The 18,429-nt window shown below is 44.6% G+C and overlaps 1 protein-coding gene across 8 annotated transcripts in view; it reads left to right on the forward strand.

Moving 5' to 3' along the window:
* The window catches only part of ARID1B (AT-rich interaction domain 1B), a 330,840-nt gene that overhangs the window by 225,500 nt on the left and 86,911 nt on the right, over positions 1–18,429 (forward strand). For all 8 annotated transcript variants that reach the window (XM_075413854.1, XM_075413856.1, XM_075413849.1 and 5 more), the window contains one exon: positions 3,465–3,708. In XM_075413854.1, the coding sequence (XP_075269969.1) occupies positions 3,465–3,708 (244 nt within the window). The remainder of the gene's footprint in view (positions 1–3,464; positions 3,709–18,429) is intronic.

Genomic DNA, 18,429 nt, shown 5'->3' on the forward strand with positions numbered 1-18,429 from the left:
TCTTTACAGGCATCATAGATCTGATAGTACTTATAAAAGAAGAATAGAGTTGGTGCCCTGCTGACTAAATTGTCCTCTAGAGGAGTATTAGTTACAGAGCTTCTTTGTTAACTAGGCTGCACGCTTAAACCACTGTGAATTTCTCTTATTAGTAGGCTTTTTAATAGCTTTACGTATGGATATGCTAAGTAAATGTAAGTATAGCCGTGTAATTTATGTATAGAATGTGTACCTGTACAGTATTTTATATATAAATAAATGTTTGCAATGTGGAAATTGCACATGACTTCATTACTGTTCTGTTAAACCGAGGTAAAAGCAAGCATTAAAATACTGATAATAGGAGAACAGTAAGTCGACTTTGGCTCTTTCTGTCCGGGCGCTTCACATAAAGTCTTTCTTCTCCTTCTCTTTAATTTCCCAATTAGCTTTTGTGGATAACAGAGGTGTTTCTAAAGCCTTTGTGTGCTGGAAGTTTCCCAGTTGCTCGTCTACTCAGGCTTTCTACCTTAGAAGACTAGGTAAGGCCACAGAGTGTACGTTAACAAAAAATACAGAGTCATGATCTGCAAACCGCCCTGCGCGGAACGGCTGATATTTCTCGTTTTAGCCTGCTGTAACACAAGGTGAGGGCTGTGTAGCACAGCCCAGGCATCTGGATAGGCAACAGCCTTTCGTGCCGTCCTGAGGGCAACCTCCTCACCAGCTTTCTTGACAGGTCTGATGAATGATTGCCACGTAGCGTCCTCAGCAGACGAGTCGATTGTGAAGTTCTCCAGCCCGGGGAGGCAATCCCAGTGCTGAGGCCGAGCGCCCGTGGGGAGCCAGGGCACGGCCGGCGCTGAGCCCGCCTGGCTGCTCCCTCTGCGTCTGCTGGGCGAGGGCGGCCCAGCTTCGCTCTGCGGATGGGCTGGCATCGCGCAAGCTTTCCTCCTCCTTGTCCGCCTTCATGAAGGAGTTGCGTCAGGTTGGTGAGGAAATCCCTGCAAGGCAGGCACTCGAGGAAACGCCGGGGAGGCTGGAGAAGTCGGATGTGACCTGGTGGGGAAGTTGAACTTCATTCCTGTCCCCATCTTCTTCCCCACGCGCACGCTCAGCAGGCTGGGAAGGTGCTGTGGGGAGCGGTCAGGTCTCGCCTTGATCTCTGCGCAGCAGATCATTTCATCACGGACAGTGCTAGCTGCTTCGTGGCTTTTTGTTATTTTGGCGTGTTCGTTTTTTCAAACATTTCGTGGCTTGCCGAAACAAATGAAAGCTTTCATCCACACAAACCTTTTAAAATCTTTGTTACTCTAAACGTAAAAGCCTGTGTTTCCTATATCTTCTGTCAGCTGGATGCCTGCCTGTCTATTTTTTTACGCAGGATTTGTATTCCTTTAGAATAGGCTCTATTCTGCTACATTCGGTTTTCAGGTGTTTATTATATGCTTTTCAGCAGCATTTGTTTTATCAGCACTTCCTGCAGCATTTGTTACACATCATGACAGCAGCAATTTGATTCCATTTAGAAGAATACCATATTATGTATGGAAAGCAGTAATTGCTTACCTGTTTGCCAGGTACCTTCTACTGTGAAAAATCTCTAGCGTTACTCTATACAGTATCAAGCAGTGTTATTTCTTGTTTACATTTTCTACAGTTAATAGTTTTCATAAAGAAACAACGAAAATAGTTCATTGCCCATTTCACAATTAAATTTCCATTTGTAGGGATTTGGAAGTCTACTCTTGAGTGAATGCGGGGTCCACACAGAGACTGAAGTTTCAAACTTCATTTTTGCTTTTTGTATGCCTGATGAAATACACGTACAATTTAGTGCTTGTCAGAAAAAGCCAAAATAACCTCTGGAGAGAGTTGTGCTGGAAGTATTCGTGGAAATTCATTGGAAATAAGGTCTGCGAGGTGTCCTGCAGAGACCTAAGTCGGATGGGTTGTATTTATTACCTTTATGCACAAGGAGGAATAGCATGTAGCATTCTAGGTGGCTTCTAGTAAATGTTAGTCGTGTTCAAACTGTTAATCCTACTCTTTCCATACCTTAGAAGACTGAGGGTATCTGTCTGTTAGGGGAGACTGGCTGTGAGCCTCCCTCGTAGAGGAGGTAGTCAACGTCAGGCAGGACTCTTACTGTAAATACACCCCTTTGCATTTTGCCCAAGTTCTGTGACTTCTAAAAAGAATTGAATTTTTTTCTTAGGAGCGTAAGGCAGCAGTGAGGCTTTGGTTCCTGAGCTCTTTGCTCAGGCAGAGCCCATTTCTTTTTGTTCTACTCGGACGACGGGTCCTGTTGTCTATGGTGCAGCCACTTGCATGTGCCAAACAAGTGAAGCCAGTATTAGCCAAGGTAACACACGCCGTCATCCCAGTTAATGGAAGCCCCAAAGGCCATTTAATGACCCGTTTTGTGAGTGAGGTAGCTCTCTGCCTCTTGTTTGCACCTTAATTCGCTAATATCAGTAGTAGCTTGCTCCTTACCTTGTGCCTTGCCAATAGTCATGGAAGCACAGCTGTCTCTGCGCTTTGCAGTTTGCATGAGATTTTTATGCTATGCTTAAGAGTGAACATTTTTCTTGGCAACTAAGGGGCACGCGCTTGTTTTGTCATAGCATTCTTTGTTTTTCGTATCTGATTTTATAGTGATTTAAAAAACCAAATTGCTCTCACAGATCCAAAGACCAGTGTAACTCCCGTGCTACGGCTTTAGGGAGTATGCCCAGCGATTCCTAGCTAGAATTCAGATGTGCTTTGACCTACGGAAGAAATTTCTAGTCGAAAATGCGTCAGTAACAAACTGAAATGGAGCAACCGTTTAGTGCTGTGTTCAAACGAAATTGAAGCGGAACTGTGAGTTGTGCGCTGGTGTTTGATGGCAGTAGCGAAGCAGCCTGCCTTGCTCCGGGGTGGCCGGCGGGTCCGGTGCTGCTGCCGAGGGCAGGGCCTCTGCTCGTGTCTCTTCTGCAAGGTGACGGAGCTGCGGGCGAGTGTGAAAAGGGCTGCGTGCCTTACACCCTTCTTCTCTCGTTTTGGTGAGCATTTAAAAATGAAGTGTATAAGCTGTGATTGTAACGGTAGCAGACCCCAAAACGAAAAGCTGTGAGAAAGTGAAACTGATGTATCATTTTCATTAGTTTTAGTATGCTCAGGCAGAATTTCTGGGATTAATTTTGAAAGCTTAATCCAGATGGAAAAGGTTAAATTCAATGTTGAGTGAGTTTGGTTCCAATTCATTTGATGCCGTTGCTTGTTCTTTTTCTCAAAAGAATTAGAGATTAAACAGAGAGTTGTACATACTATACTCGTTCTCTACCATCATTTAGCTACATGAACCAACGTTAAAGACAGCCTCTCGGATATCTGCTGCAACAAGTAAACAAATGGACCTCATCGCTGTGCCAGCCCTCGAGTCCTGCGGCCCGAGTATTAGTTCATACGACTACTTATATTCTTTTTTACTCTTTCCTCAGGATTTATCCGGATCCATTGATGACTTGCCAACTGGAACCGAAGCGACCCTGAGCTCAGCCGTCAGCGCGTCGGGCTCGACGAGCAGCCAAGGGGAGCAGAGCAACCCTGCACAGTCTCCGTTCTCCCCTCATGCGTCTCCACATCTCTCTGGCATCCCCGGGGGCCCATCGCCTTCCCCCGTAGGCTCTCCTGTTGGAAGCAACCAGTCGAGATCTGGTCCCATTTCTCCAGCGAGTATTCCAGGTAAGTTTGTTCCAACAAAAAAATTTAACCAATCGATGGGTTTATTAAATAAATAAATAAATACTCCTGTATTCAAAATTCATTTATTTTCCTGAGAATCCTGCATTTTCAGGCGTTTTTCTGAAAAACATACATACATAATGCAGGGGTAAATTCTGTCTAAACTTCAGCTGCCAAGCCCTCGGAGTGCTCAGGATTCCGAACTTGACTCCACATGCGTGTTTGATAAATGTCTTTATCATTGACCAATGTGAATATTTGATAATAATTTTTGTATTTTTTTCGTGTGTCATCTATCCGTCACATATTTCTCTCTTTTATTTACAGGGCCCCTTTTTTGGTTTTAATGTGTATTTTTGTTGGTTTTGGCTCTTGGACTTGTACAGTGGTTTCAGAACCACAGGGTGAGGCAGAGATTTTCCAACCCTGTATTATGATAATGTAATTTTGGACATGAGTACAGAATATTGTATGAGGTATTTCTTAATATTTGCAAAGGTCAACAAGTTACTAGGAACTCAGCCCCACCAGTAATAATTGAAATGTCAGTTGCTGCTCTCTTGTGCTGCATGGAGTATGGCACGCAGTCATTCAGGTACATTCAGAAATTTGTGGGAATCTGTTAAGATACCTAGAAGAAAAAAACAGGCGTGCATTAATTCCAGTTCTTACCTTGTCCCCACCCATCTGGCGTGTTACTTGCAGGGAGTCAGGCAGCAGTGTGTGTTTGGTACTTCAGATGAGTTTATTCTCTTTCTGATGCTCAAGGTTTTGATTATTTTCTGACATTTTGAATACTAGGGGAATTCCGTAGAGCAGACAGTGCTGACATTACCCCAGGGATAACATCAGTTGCTGACAAAACCACAAAAAAATCCATGTGGAGCTCAGTTAAAAGAAACAAAAGCAGTGATGCCTTTTCATTAGATGTGCTGTAATCCTAATGCAGGTTAAAATTCAGTGAGTAGCGTGTGTATTTCAGTATTCAGTACAAAGGTATCTGTGTAAAATGTATGTGCCTGTTTGTATACAGAGATTAAACTATATAAGCAAAAGGGGGAGTAAGCTCAGTGCACGCAGGAATGTTGCATACTAAGTGTGGCCTGAACCTGTCGAGCCCTGGTGCTGCGTGTGTGCCCTGCAGTGATTTATTCCTTCTCCAGGCACTCTGACCGGCCACACGTGCTCAGGTCGGGCAGGAGCAGCGGGGACAGCAACAGAAGCAGAGCGTTTGCGTTATGTGCAGTACGGCAGCTTTGTGTTTGCAGCGTATTTCCCAGTACGTGGCGTAGAAGCCCATCCCTGTTGTTGTTGGGTGAAGCCAGGTAGTCCCCGTGGCTGGAAGGGTAACATTTTCCCACAGTCTGATTCAGGCAAGCAGACGGATTGGCATTTTAGCAGCCTGGTTGCTGAATAGGGAAAGAACATTGTGACATTGAAAATAGCTTTATTGCAGCCATGGTAGATAAGGATGGGGACAAGACAGTGTGTAGGGGAAAGTAATAGCTTTTATGAAACCAGTTGATCCCAGTGGGGTAAAAATAGAAGGGGTGTGGACCCAAAAGTCAGAGTCAGAGTCACTTCATCCCTCCCATCCAAGCTCATTTTTGTGGCTGGCCTGGTGAAAAGTATTGCCTCGTCGTACAAACCGTGCTACCATTTTGCACGGTGGTTCTCTGGTCTGCTGCGGTAACACAAAAGCAGCTCTTCCTCAGGAAGGATTTTTATGAGTGGCGCTGAATCAGGATCGCTCGCCGCTGTTTGCCCTGCGTGGGCAAGCTCCTGGTCGCTGCAGCTCTTTTGCTAAAGGTGAACTCCCAGGGGCGAGCTGACGCAGCGCTCTCCAGAGGGGTGAGAGCGGGAGCATTGCTGCTGCTGCTGCCGCCGCTGCTGCTGTGTTTCTCAAGCTAGCAAATGACACGAGCAAGGCTGCTAGTTAAAACCCTGCGAGTAGTGGGACGCTGTCGGGTACTGGGGCTTTCGAGCTGCAGGAATCAGACTGTGCTTTCACCGAAGTGTGTTCCCACCGCTGTGCTTCATGACTAGGACTTTGGTAGCTTTTTTCATCAGCCATGTTCACCAGACCCTGTGGAAAAGCAGCACAGGGCTTGTTTTCATTTCTGTGGCTGTTTGCAGCGTTCGGGTTGGGGCCGTTTTTAAACATAGATTGTGTAGTACAGCGTCTCGCCTTTAATAATTTCGTTCGCTATTTTCCTCTCCGTTCTCACCCTACCCTTGTTTGTTCTGACCTCATTCCTCTCCTATTACCTCCTGCGATGTTGTGCCACAGCTTCTCCATGTGACATAGATTGGCTCTTTCAATCATTCTCTCTCCAGCAAGTCATTGTAAAATGAGCAGCTGTTGTGTTGCTGATAGCTATGGCTAGGGAAAGCCAAAATGTTGCAGGGGGTTCTTGGTGGGAAGGCCGTTAAAATAAAGGTGTTGCTTTCCCAGGGTTTACTGGAAGAGAAGCATCCTTTTCCCAGTGCCTCCTTCCTTGTGACAAAATTGAAGACTAATTTAACATCAAAAGGGCAGACAAACAAACAGCCCCCTGTTAAACCTCCCGAATGGCTGATTCTCTTCCCCTGCCTGTTTAAGCCGTCTCCCCACCCCACGGCCAGCCTGCCGCCCCACGTTGCTTTCTGCCGCACGCATGCCGCGCATTTCCCGGGGACGGGCTGGCACGGGCAGCGCTGGCATTGGCACGTCCCTCGCTCAGTGGGCATTTCCTTCCTCCGCTCGCTGAAATACTGGACGGATATTTCATGTGGTGAGCGGCGCACACACACACACACACACACACAGAGCCTTTGTTTCCGTTCGCGTTGCTGGAATAGACCAGGGAGATTAACCCCTAAGAGCAGAAAAAGCAACTTGGGCGGGTTTTGTTCAGAAAGATAGTTTCCCTTCAGAATGGAAACGCTTCTCGTTCAGACGCACGTTCATTACAGGACTGAAACCCTACTCGTTTATGATTTTGAGGGATTCAAAATGGCATTCTGATTTCCTGTTAAGGAGATGGTTATTCTGCTTTGCCAGAAATCCTGATCTCTTTATTTTGTAGCCATCTTCATAATGAGGGCGCGTGTTCTTCCAAAGAATGAGATGTGATGCCCTGCGCTGCTTTGGGTCTTGAACTGTGCCTGATTCAACCCTAAGCCATTAGTGGAAGCTGACGCAGCACATCATCAGAACACACTGCTGTTGCCAGAAGATTTAGTGGCTGTTAATTTCACTTTCCTCTTCTTTTTATTTTTTCCCTTTCCCTCCCGCTCCAACCATTCCAGTTTACTAACAAAGCAAAAATGTAAATAAGCTCAGCTCCCCTTTCTCCCCCCCATCCCCAATTTTGATCTCACTGGCCAAAGGCTTTGGTCAGCTCTTTCTCCCTTGTGGTGTAAGCAGCAAAAATTTTTAATATTAAGAGTTCTGTGGAAGATTGCTGATAGGCCAAGAATCCCTTAACCCATGATGGACAAGCAGATTTTGTACGAGTGAATCGATTCTATTGCTTTTAAACCTCTGCAGCAATTTTTATAGAAGAGAAGGCTACACGATACTAATAATGAATGTGTCTTTAGAAATATATGGAAGTGTATTTTTCACATAGATCCATATTTTGACTTGCACTTTTAATACGTTACATTTACTTTTTGAACAAACAAGCTTATTTTCACGGTGTTAAGCATCAGCTGCGTTGTTGTTTTATTACAATTATATTGATGCCTTCTTTCACCAAGGAGCTTGGATGCAGCTGGAGTTGTAATTTCCAGGAAGAAATCCATGTGTGGGTACTCTCACTTAGGAATGTTGTTGCCGGTCATCTTTGTCAGTGGGTGTGTTCCATTCAGTGATCAGCTGTACTCTCTGCAGACCTGGAGGTCTTCCCCAACTGCGTCGATCACTAGCTTGAAGTCCAGGACCCACCAGAATTACAGCTAGCACTCCAGGCAGAGAAGGAGCGGAGGGGAGCGGGATGCCCAGAGAGCGCTGTAAGAGGAAATCTTGCCTTGGTGTGCATGTTAGTCAGTGGGTGGATAGACTAGAGTGACTAAAATGCTGAGAGAAGAAATAAATGAGCAGTAGTCTATCATAGTCCAAGAGGACATTTTAGTGCAACAGTCTGAATAGGAGTGATGCTTTCTTTCATGCCCTGTGAAAGGAGAAGCCTAAGAGTTGAACTGTTTCCAGAAGTGGCTGCAATAAGACAAGCTGATCAGACAGATATTCTTTTAAACAAGAATTTTGAAAAATCTTTTGCTTGGGATTGAGCTATTCTACGTGCTTACTTCATTGACCACCACTATCAGTATGTTATACGGCATGGACTCTTCTCAAATGCTATTTGAGGGAGAGAAGACTACCATATGAAAGTGAATTTGTAATACTATATTTTTGTTGAAGTTTTACAGATGCGCTAAAATAATTGCAGAACAAGAAAGCAGATTATATCCTTGTAAAATGGATGTGATCCCCCTGTCTAGAGAGATTATTTTAACACATCTATCAATATTTCCCCCTTGGCTTCTCCGGAGGCAAAAATCTTGCAACAGCTTGTTGCAAGGAAGATGCATGCTGTTCATTGGCATCCGGACCAGAAAAAAACAAAACACAAAATGCCATTGACGTAGCTGTGTTCTTAATCACTGCTAGTGCACAAAACCTCTATTCAGCAGTTTTACAAACTTAGAATGCTTGCAAATGAAATACTTGAATGTTTCACATAGCAGTAGTTTAAAACCCTTTCTTTTGAAGGGCTTGAACAACGTTTAGAGTTTCTCTGTCTTTTGACAAAAGGGAAATAAGCAAACTGTAAGGCGCTCTAGCTCGAGGCATTGCTTCTAGCATATGGAGCATCTAACCTGTGATACCTATTAGAATTCAGCCCAGGTCACAACTGATGAATAATCTGTTGTCTTAGGGCGTTGTGAAACAACTGGATAGTCTCAGTCTAGTTTCTTGAGGAGAGCCGGTGCTGCAGAAGCGCTGTCAGAACTGCTGTGATACTCGCGGTCTGGCCGGAGGGGCTGGGGGGATGTCCTTCTCCGCAGAGGTGGTCTTCCCAGAACAGGTGCAGGAAATGAAATGAGACGGAGACACGCTGCTCGAGTTCCTCCGGTTAGGTTTTCCTGACGACGCAGGGTTTCATGTTCCAGCACCACCAACCTGCTGGTTTTCATCAGCTCGGAGTTAAGCGTCAGATAGAAAGATGATAAATCACCAAAATCAGCATGCCCTGGGTGGTTGGGTTTTAGGCGTAGTTTTTGGTCTTTAGTTTTAAGTGTTTTCAGCTGCTTAATATCCGGTTTATCAGTGTTTCTATTTCACAGTCACAGATTTCGGTTTCGGTGTTTAATTGCTGTGTAAGCCAGTGCCGAACGTCTCTGCCCCGCGGACTGAACACCCCGCAGGGTGCGGGGAGCGCGGCACCGAGGGTCATCCAGGCCCCTGCACAGGCGTCGTGCAGACCTCCCCCGGACGGCCCCATCGGTAGCGCTGGCGGCCCCGTTGCTGGGCTCTGCCCCGACTGTCCTCGGCGCGGGGTCCTGCCCGGCCTGCGCTCACCAGCCTGGCGATGGCCGAGCGGCCGGGGCAGCAGCGTACGGCCGGCCGCTGCTTGCAGCTCTGCCCGTCGTCGGAAGCCCCGTGCCCATGCAAATCCATGTAGGGTATGACGGCTGTTGAAATCCAATTAAAATCTTTACATAATTATGCATGTGCTCTGGTTCACGTAACAAAAGTCAAATACACTTAACCACAGCCGCCAAGATTTGACAGGTATGTTTGTTGTTAGTTTTGGATGCATACTCTAAGGCCATCCTTGGACAATTATTGTTTACATTTAGTCGTTAACCTGTGCATTTCTTTTTGACTGCTTTTGCTCAGCTCACTTGTGCTTTTGTCAAGAAATTTAACATGGTGTATATGGGGTTTTGAATATTTGGGGTTTTTTATTCTGTCAGTCGTTACTTGGCTGCACAAACACAGATTCTTTTTCCTTCTGTGTGTTGCCAAATGGGGCATTAGTTTGCATATTACCACAAATTAAAAGGTTGTCTTTCACTCCCTCGTCCTTTGCAATACTAAGCAGTGATTGATAAGCGAATGGGAAAAGTCTCTCGCGTTTCCATCAGTGTGTTTTTGTTGTTGACAGATGGTTGTTATACTTAGATAAAATGGAGCATAAATGCCGTAAGTGGCTTGGTTTCTGGGATGGGATAGGCTGTTGCAGTTCTCAGTTTTTCAGTGGACTGTGTGTCACTGCCATTAGAGATATTTAAAGCAGCCTTCATGCTTCATAGTTAGTGTCAGACTTGACTAGACGGATACGTGGTGTGTCCCTCCTTAGAAGAAGGAACCTGAGCAATTGCAAATATGGCTTGAATTAATTCTAGGCCAGCTAGAAAATAGCCATTTAGCCTCAGAAGAAGAACATTTTCACTACCTCCAGATAATAATTTTTTAAATAATTAATGAAAAGCAGGATATTCTCTCTCCTCCTTAGGGACAGAATTCATGCAGGTTGTGCTGCGGCTTGAAAGAATTGAACGGCCCTTTGACAGCATCGCTCTGTGGGTAGATACGGAAGTCAAATTGTGAAGTGGGTTTTTAGAAAGCAAATACGAAATAACAACTCTGGCAGCGAGTGTTTCTGTTTGCTCCCCATGTCTGGATAACAGTGGACTCAAATTATTGCGATGTGTTGATTGATTACATCCGTTAAGTTTCTTAGTAATCAGTTTCATCACTTATTCTCAATCCACGCTTGCACCTTTGATTTCTCTTCTACAGCAGGGTGATGTGGGTTGTCGTTGACTAATGAAGAACAGAATTGGTTTCGGCGTGAGACAAACGGAATGCCGACACCAATCCCAAAATGCATTAATCTTTAATAATCCACATCTGCATGTTTATAAATGATATAACCAGGAGTTGCTAATGTTGATACTCCCCCTTCCAAACTGAAGCTGACATAGAATTTGGCATTTGCAAACTGCGTGAGAGGCACGTGGCCACGCGCGGTGAGTGTGACCTTGCGGAGGCAGCTCGCCGGATGAAAGTTCTCAGCTGATTAAAAATACATGAAGAATTGCTCGGCTTCTGCACCGGTCTTTGGAGCTTATCGTTGTCGGGCAAGATGAAATATGGCATGATAGATCTTGTCTTCGGGAAGATCAGACCCACCAAATGGTTTTTGGAAGCGGGTTTGCCTGAAGGTGCTTTTATCCCTTATGCATTCAGCTTGCCCTTTTCTCCCCCGGCCCTGAGAAACGTTGAGAGGAGGACTGTGTAATATGCAATATAACGCAATAAGAAAACCGAGATTGTCTAAGAGTTTGTTCCTTTGGAGGACAGTATTAATGAGAGCACACACATTTTGCTACTAAAACACCCATTAATCACAGGCAACAGACTGGTATGAAAAGCAGGAGGCAGGGCTAGCAAAATGGTTCATTGCCACGTATCAGCGCTGCTCCAGTTTCCACCTGCTTGCCTGAACTTGAGAGAGTCAGGAGGAGCTGGAAGGAGTGAAACTCCATCACTGCTGGTCTTTTGAGTTACTGCCGCCTGATGAAGAATACTTATTCTGAGCATTTCTTACGTGTAGCTGGATCAAGGGAGAAGAAATATGGATAAGAAACAGCAATTTCAGTTCACATTCACCCTTTCTTTGGTATATTGCATGTTTTCACGGTGCAAATATTCTAAATGAAAGTTGATATATGATTTTGTTAGAATTTAACGGTGTTATAATTAGGAGTTAAGGGTTTTATTAGGTGGCAAGTACTAGAAGTGTATGTCTGCTACATTTGTTGTGCTTCTCAGGCTCTGAAAAACAGTAGACACAATGAGGAACAGCTTAGAGAGAAACTCTCCTTGTAGTTACAAATGGAGTCTAGAGAATGAGCACTGATAATGAAAAATTCTTCCTTTCGGAACTTGGATTCACTCCCTAAATCTAAGTCTGAAGTTTTAAGTTTCAGGTGTGTGGCAGGATAGGTTTCATTTCTGGAAGGAAGAAGTAAGCCAAATATAAGGAAGAAGTACTGCCCTGTCGTTTGTTAGGAGCTTTTAGATATATAGCACTCGCATCAATTACAATTTTACATGCTGGTTAATTGACATTTTATAAAGAAATTGAGAATGGTTTTTTCTCTAGCCGAAGCATATGCTTTTTGCATTAACAAACATGTAATGTCGTGTCCCACGTAATTACAACTGACTGAATCCATGCAGCCCTTTGCAATCTTCTACTTCAGTCTAAATGCAAGCAAAACTGTCGTTTTTATGAAGGGCTTAAAAGGACAGAGTAAAACAATATGGTATAATTACAGGGTTTGGATCATTCCCTAAAAAGCATAGACACTTTTTTCCAACGGTTTGCACAAATTTAAGAAAATGTAATTTACGAAATCTAAAAGCAATTCAGAGGCCCCGTAGAGGTGCGAGAGAAAGCGCCGGGCAGGCTGCGGCTGCCGGCTCTCCCAGCCCCTCTCATCCCAATTCACGCCGTCGCTTTGGAGGGATGTGGTGACACAGAGTGCAAAACATGTGGAGGGGCGGTTAAATGAGACTTTGGGGTGGGGGGGGGGGAGAATGAAGTCAGTGGCTGAGCTTTGAAGAGGTCTGTCTAGTGCAGAGCAGCGAGCGAGTGGGGAAGAAAGGAGCAAGCGCCTCGTCTAATCTTTCTCCTGGGGACCCAGGTGGACAAATTGGCAACCCTGTTCACAGCCCTCCCCCCCCCCTCCTTTGTAGCATAAGAACTGCTAATCGGATCCATGCTGCTGCAACTGTGGTTAGTTATTAACAGAATAAAAGCAGATTTCTTCAAAAGAACGGGTTGGGGAAAACGGCTATACAAAATTGCAAGGTTGTTAGAATCTTAAATGCACAGCAGTCGGTTTTTCCCTATTCTGAATTAGGCGATGAATACGGGCTTTCATCTGTCACTGTGCCCGTTTCTTCAGAAGGCAGCCAAACATTAAGCTTCTCAAACAAAAAAAAGAAAATTGTTTGAAAGAGGAAAAATATTGGGGAGCAAGAAGAATAGGAAAACGAGAATGAGAAATCAGGTTTTGTTTTTATTAATTGGGCCTGGTGAGAGAAATACGAGCTTGCCTGCTCTGTGCAGTTCCTGCGTGCCAGCCGCTGTGAGCCACCATTTCTGAACGCGGGGATTAGAAAAGATTTAACTGGTTGCTATCCTGGGCTGCGCCATTCTGGGTTGGCCTCCAGCAGAAATACCCTGGGCTGCGAACTCTCCCGAGCTTAATGGAAATAACGCACTGAACGAACACGGAGTTAGGCAGAGGTGAAAGGAGAAAGAATTTGATCTCACAGAATGAAACTTCTCATAGCTGTAAAGTGGAATTACAGGTCTGGGGTGGGTGTTATGGAGGATGGAGAAGCAGCAGTCCCTAGATTTAGACCGATTTATGCCTTCGCTTATATACATAAATAAATGACGCAGCCTTAATTTTGAGGAGCTCAAGTGCCTGCCTGGTTTGCAGGAGGATTTTGGAATTTGTTGGAGAGGAATAGTCCTCAGGCAGACAGGTGCTTGCTGTGGCCTCCTGGAAATCCGTTCATTATTCGGGTGAGTTGCAGCCTTTTGAAGATTTCCATTGACAGCTTGCTCTGGGCTTGTTGCCAAAATCTCAAAGAAATGCTGTGGTGCTTCGCTTCGGCCCAAACGCAGAGGTGACTGCTGGATGGGGCAGGGGGGAAGCAGACCCACTTACAGTGGCTGCTGCTGCTCTCCCTTCCTCTCCCAAGCAAAGTGAGCGTTGGCCTTGCAGGGACAATATATTTGCTCTCCTGCCCCTTGCCGCTCAGCCCGTTGTCAGTTTAGGCAGTACTAACAATTATTTCACTGTATACTCCTGACTGTTGGTTAAAAGTCTGCATACCTTACTCAGAGGGTACAGAACCTGGGGGTAAAACTTGGATGTCTAATTTGGCAGACCGCAGTTTCAGCTACTTAATGCTTTTTTTAAAAAAGGCCATAATATAATGAATTATTCTGTAGTGAGGGTGACATTTGGATGGTGTTCCATAAGTAATACCTTGGGACTACATGCTGAATAATGAGGATGAAACAAAATATTGAATGGCTACCTCATCCTGTCAGTGTCAACTCTGATTTGAATTAAATGTTATATCATGTCAAACAAGTAGCTTCTGGTCATGAAATTAAGATGTTTATGCTATTGGATGTGTGCGGAGAAAAGTCAGAGCTAGGCCACCTTAGCTCAGTGTTGCATTTTTTTAATGGAGATTTGAGATCAATTTAGCACTTAGGTTACAGTGACATCTCTGGAACTCACTCACAACCCAGTCCTTGATATGGTAGGTGTGACAGAAATATGAAAAAGAAGGTGTAACTTTCAAGGTTTAGTAGTCTGAGAGTTACATACTTTCATGAGAAGAGAAGTGGTTTTTTACCTTTAGTTGATTTTACATGGATTGAGAGTGATACTCGTGTATGTTAGGGAATCTTGTGTCTTTGGACCACAATGCTTTTGTTTTAAGAGGTAATATGGAAAATCAGGACCAGGCCCAACAACAATGTTGGTAACTTTTTGTAGTGTGGAGCATCCATAAGTCTGGCTTAAGTTGATAGTCTTCACGTTTGCAGATGCTTTGCGTTGCTGCAGCAGAACAAATCAGGCACTTGCGTTCTCACCTTCAGCAAACCACACAGCCAGCTGCCGAAAGTATCCCAAGGCGGGAGGGCTCCGGCCTTAGTCCCGAGCTCCCAGGTCGGAGAGGTGGAGATCATCTGGGTGAGCAGGCAGCAGTGGATTGCCAGCATTGCTGTTGCGTAGCAAGGGGTTATTAGCTGTGACGTGGTGCTGAGTAGAGCCAGAACTCTGGGATCTAGCGCGCTTGACTCTGTGTGTCCCCCACATAGTGGTTCAGAAGGGCCACGGGCTGCTTTCTTTCCTTTGAGGTCATTTGTACCTCACTTCCAATTTCCTGAAAAGCTCAGTTAAAACAATCCCATACAGAAGCCTATTTATGATCTTTCATTTCTGATGTAGGGGTCTGAGACCCAGAATGTCCCTTCCGGTCTGTGAGCCTTTACTGTCACATCGACTGTGTGACATAATCCCATTATTTTATCAGGTTTCATCTTAGTCACTAGATTTCCTGGACGTCATTATTCCTAAAAGGAAGTTGTTTCAAATTCTAATAATGTTTTGATTATAATCCTAAACATCATGCTCTTTTTCTTCCCTGATATTTAGCCACAAATATATTTTTTAAAAAGAAGTGACAAAAATCACAGCTTTAGTTTTTGCCGTGCTAAATAATACTTGCACTTTCAGCCTCTTGTCACATGCTGGTAGCTCTTCTTGGTTCCCATTCCAGTTAGCATTAGGCTTTCTGGCTTTGTCTGTGTGAAGGCTCACCAGTGACACATCAGCAGTGGCGTTAACGTTTCCTTACCTCCACAAGAAACAATTCTCCTAATTCATCCTAGTAATACATCTGTTTGATTCAGGGTGATATCAAATGCCTAGTTATAACCCTTTGTAGGTTATAACCATTTGCAGGTCAACAAATAACGGTCAGATTTGCCTTCCTTTTCTTCTCCCATTTCTAACCAATAACCCTACAGTTAGAAAAGGCCTGTTTCTGGTCTGTGAGTATAAATGTTTGCATTTTTGCTACTCCAGCCCAAAAGGTGGTCCAGTTTCTTAGACAGTATTTTGATCATCTTCTGTATTGACTAAGATTCCCTACTTTGTAATCAACCAATGTCATTAATCCAGTCCTAGCTCTTAATTCCTACATTAGATCGAGAATGGCCCCAAAGACAACCCACAAGATCTCTAACTTCTGCCTTTCCTCCAGCCGGATATTCCCCTTTCAACACAGGCTGTGATCAGTGCCCCGCCCTCCTGTCTCCCAGTTCCTCACGCATCTTAAAATTCCTGTGCCGATATTCCTCCTTCCCTCCTTAACTAGTAATTTTCCAGGGGGGACCTGTTATCACTGCAGTGCGTGCTTGATTCAGTTGTTCAGGCACTATTCTGTGAGGTATTGTCCAGCTGGTACAGGGTACCACTGCTGAGCATCCTCCAGTGTCATTACAGTGATGGGAGCAGAGAGCCCGCAGCGTGTTTCAAAACGTTACTGATTTGGGCTGTAATTCATCACAAGGACCCCTCTTCAGCAGGATATAAAAAGTCTGCTCTTTCTTGCTATGTTGGCTGTAAGGAATTTACGTTTTACTCTTTAATTGCAGATTTCATGGCTGTCAATCATAATGTAATCGCCATTTAGTACTTTTCTCAATCCATTTTTTCCAAAGGTGCAGTGCTGTCCCTCCTGACTCTATTTCAAGCATAGATTTTTAAAGTCTCATGCAATATGTTTAAAAGCGTTTCTAATTTAAAAAGTAGAAAATCAGCTTACAACTGTGCTATTAAGCATTTTAAAATTCTCTCACCTCTTCAGTGGACTTTTTTCTCTTTTTAAGTAGCAGACATGATACTAGGTACGCTACTGGTTTTGGTAGTTTTAACAACTAATTTTACAAGATAGCTATATAAATTTGAATACTGTTTTGTTCCTCTGTTAACTCTAGGTGAAAGAACTAGTGTGGCAGCATCTGTCCTTTTGACATGCATTATTGTGTTTGCTGTGATTGTGCATAATAAAAATATTGTGAAACATCAGTGGTATTCACTTTGCATAAGTTTTGGCAAGTGCAGTATCTCACCGATGTGACAACAATACTATAGAAAACATGGGAAAAGGTCATCCCTGCTTAAACCTCCATCTGTGTATGATTGGGTCAAAGGAGCGGTAGTCTGTCAGTGAAAAAAATTGTTGGCTTTTTCTTCCTGTCTTCGGTAGCTGTAGAATTTACGTTTAAAAAGAAAAGAGGTTGTTTTTCTTTTGTAGAAGTTCTCATTCCCTAATAAAATACAAAAGTCTGTTCATGTATTAGTTAAAGTGTCTTCCAAGAATCCCAACTACAACACTGGTTGAAAGAGAGAAGGATTAATATCATTTAAAGGAAAGAAATGGAAAATCTTTAAGGTCATTTCTTTTCATGACAAAGAAACTTAAAAAGCGTGGCAGGCAGGAGCTTCAAAGGTTTTTAAAGTCCTGTCATCAACTCCCAATCAATAGGAGTTAGATACCCAAATTAAGAGTTCAGTACAAGTCTTCAAAGGTATTTGGGTGCTTAACTTCCTTTTACCTTTCAGACCGCTTCTAAGCATAAACTGGCAGGTCGACTGAAAACATTTTGGTGCGGTGCTTTCATGTCCAGCACCTGGATAATTTGTAGCACCCCCTATTAATTAGCATAATGGACACTTCTCTCACAAATTCATTACTCGTTAGAATATGTGTAGAGTTGGTCTTGTTTAGGAAATTGTTTTCCTGTGTGAAACAAAAATTTTGCTTTAAAGTTTTTTTAATACAGAAAAAAATCAGAAGTAAATTTTAAAAAAGGAACTAATAAAATAGCGTTAGTGTTTACAGAGGCTGATAATTTCAGTGAACCTGCAAAACTCCTGAGTCTGTATTCCCAAAGGATGCAGATGAAAACGATTTCTTTGTGACATGCTGTACACACGCTGTTCTGGGCTTTGGCTTTCCCGGTCCGTGCTTGCACATCTGCCTGTGCAGGATAAGGCTCCTGCCAGATAACTGAAATTATTATCACTGTAATAAATTAAAGACCATGTATAAATGTATACAAATGATGTTGCCTAGCGTAGATCTTCTGTGCACTATCAGTGTCTCCCGAAGTTGGCCAAGCCTCCGCCTGATCCCACTGGGAGCTGCGTGGTGCAGTCAGGACCACCCCTGCCTTTTTTTTTTTTTTCTTCCTTAAGTGTTAGTAAAAACCTCAGATGGTTCAGACCTACTTGAAGTATTCTGTCTGATAGCGGTGCCGTGGGGCATACGCAGTGGAAGTGGCAGTGCCCCACGTTAACAGGGAATTGCCGTTTGTTTACAGCCTGGAGTCACTGCATCCTTCCTGTCAAGCAGAACGCCTTCATTATGATGCAGGCGTTTACCGTCTCCGCAGCCCGCTCTTGAGTGACATCAAAACATAAGCCAGAATATTATTGTCATATGCCTTAGAGTCCGTGAATGGGCCGTGGATCCCAAAGCCTTGGGCGCTGAGTGGCATGTTTGGTCTGCTGGAGGAGCAGTTCTGCCTCTGGTCCAGCATTTGCATCGCTGAGACAGTTGTCACAGCTGCTCCCAGTAACGCTGGCTGTCACGTTTTTTAGTGCAAACGCTCCTCATCTGAATAGCTGGGCGGTGGTCACACTCCACGTCTGATGGATTCGCTTTCTGTTCTCTGTCAGTCTGGCCTTTCTTTAGAGGGGGTGCTGAGAGGGGGTGCGTTGGCGCTGGGAAGCAGCCCGGGCAGAGCACACACATTTGCTTTCCTGCCTTTCTGCCCAACCTGGGGCCCTTCATCGCTCCAAATGAAGGGCAGCCCAACCGGGGGCCCTTTATCACTCTGGAGGAAGAGGAGCCCCAGCTGCCCCCCACCATCCCGGCTGCCCCCCACCATCCCGGCTGCCCCCCGCCATCCCGGCACCAGGGCCGGCCACCGGGCCCTCACTCACGCCGCTGCCGAGGGGCGGCTGCTGGGCAGGAGGAACTGAGTCTCAGAGGGTACAAACCCTGTAGCCTGTGTTTTTATCCTTTCCGTTTCTTTCAAACGGAAAACA

Source organism: Opisthocomus hoazin, chromosome 2 (assembly GCF_030867145.1).
Source record: "Opisthocomus hoazin isolate bOpiHoa1 chromosome 2, bOpiHoa1.hap1, whole genome shotgun sequence".
In the NCBI taxonomy this organism is placed as follows: domain Eukaryota; kingdom Metazoa; phylum Chordata; class Aves; order Opisthocomiformes; family Opisthocomidae; genus Opisthocomus; species Opisthocomus hoazin.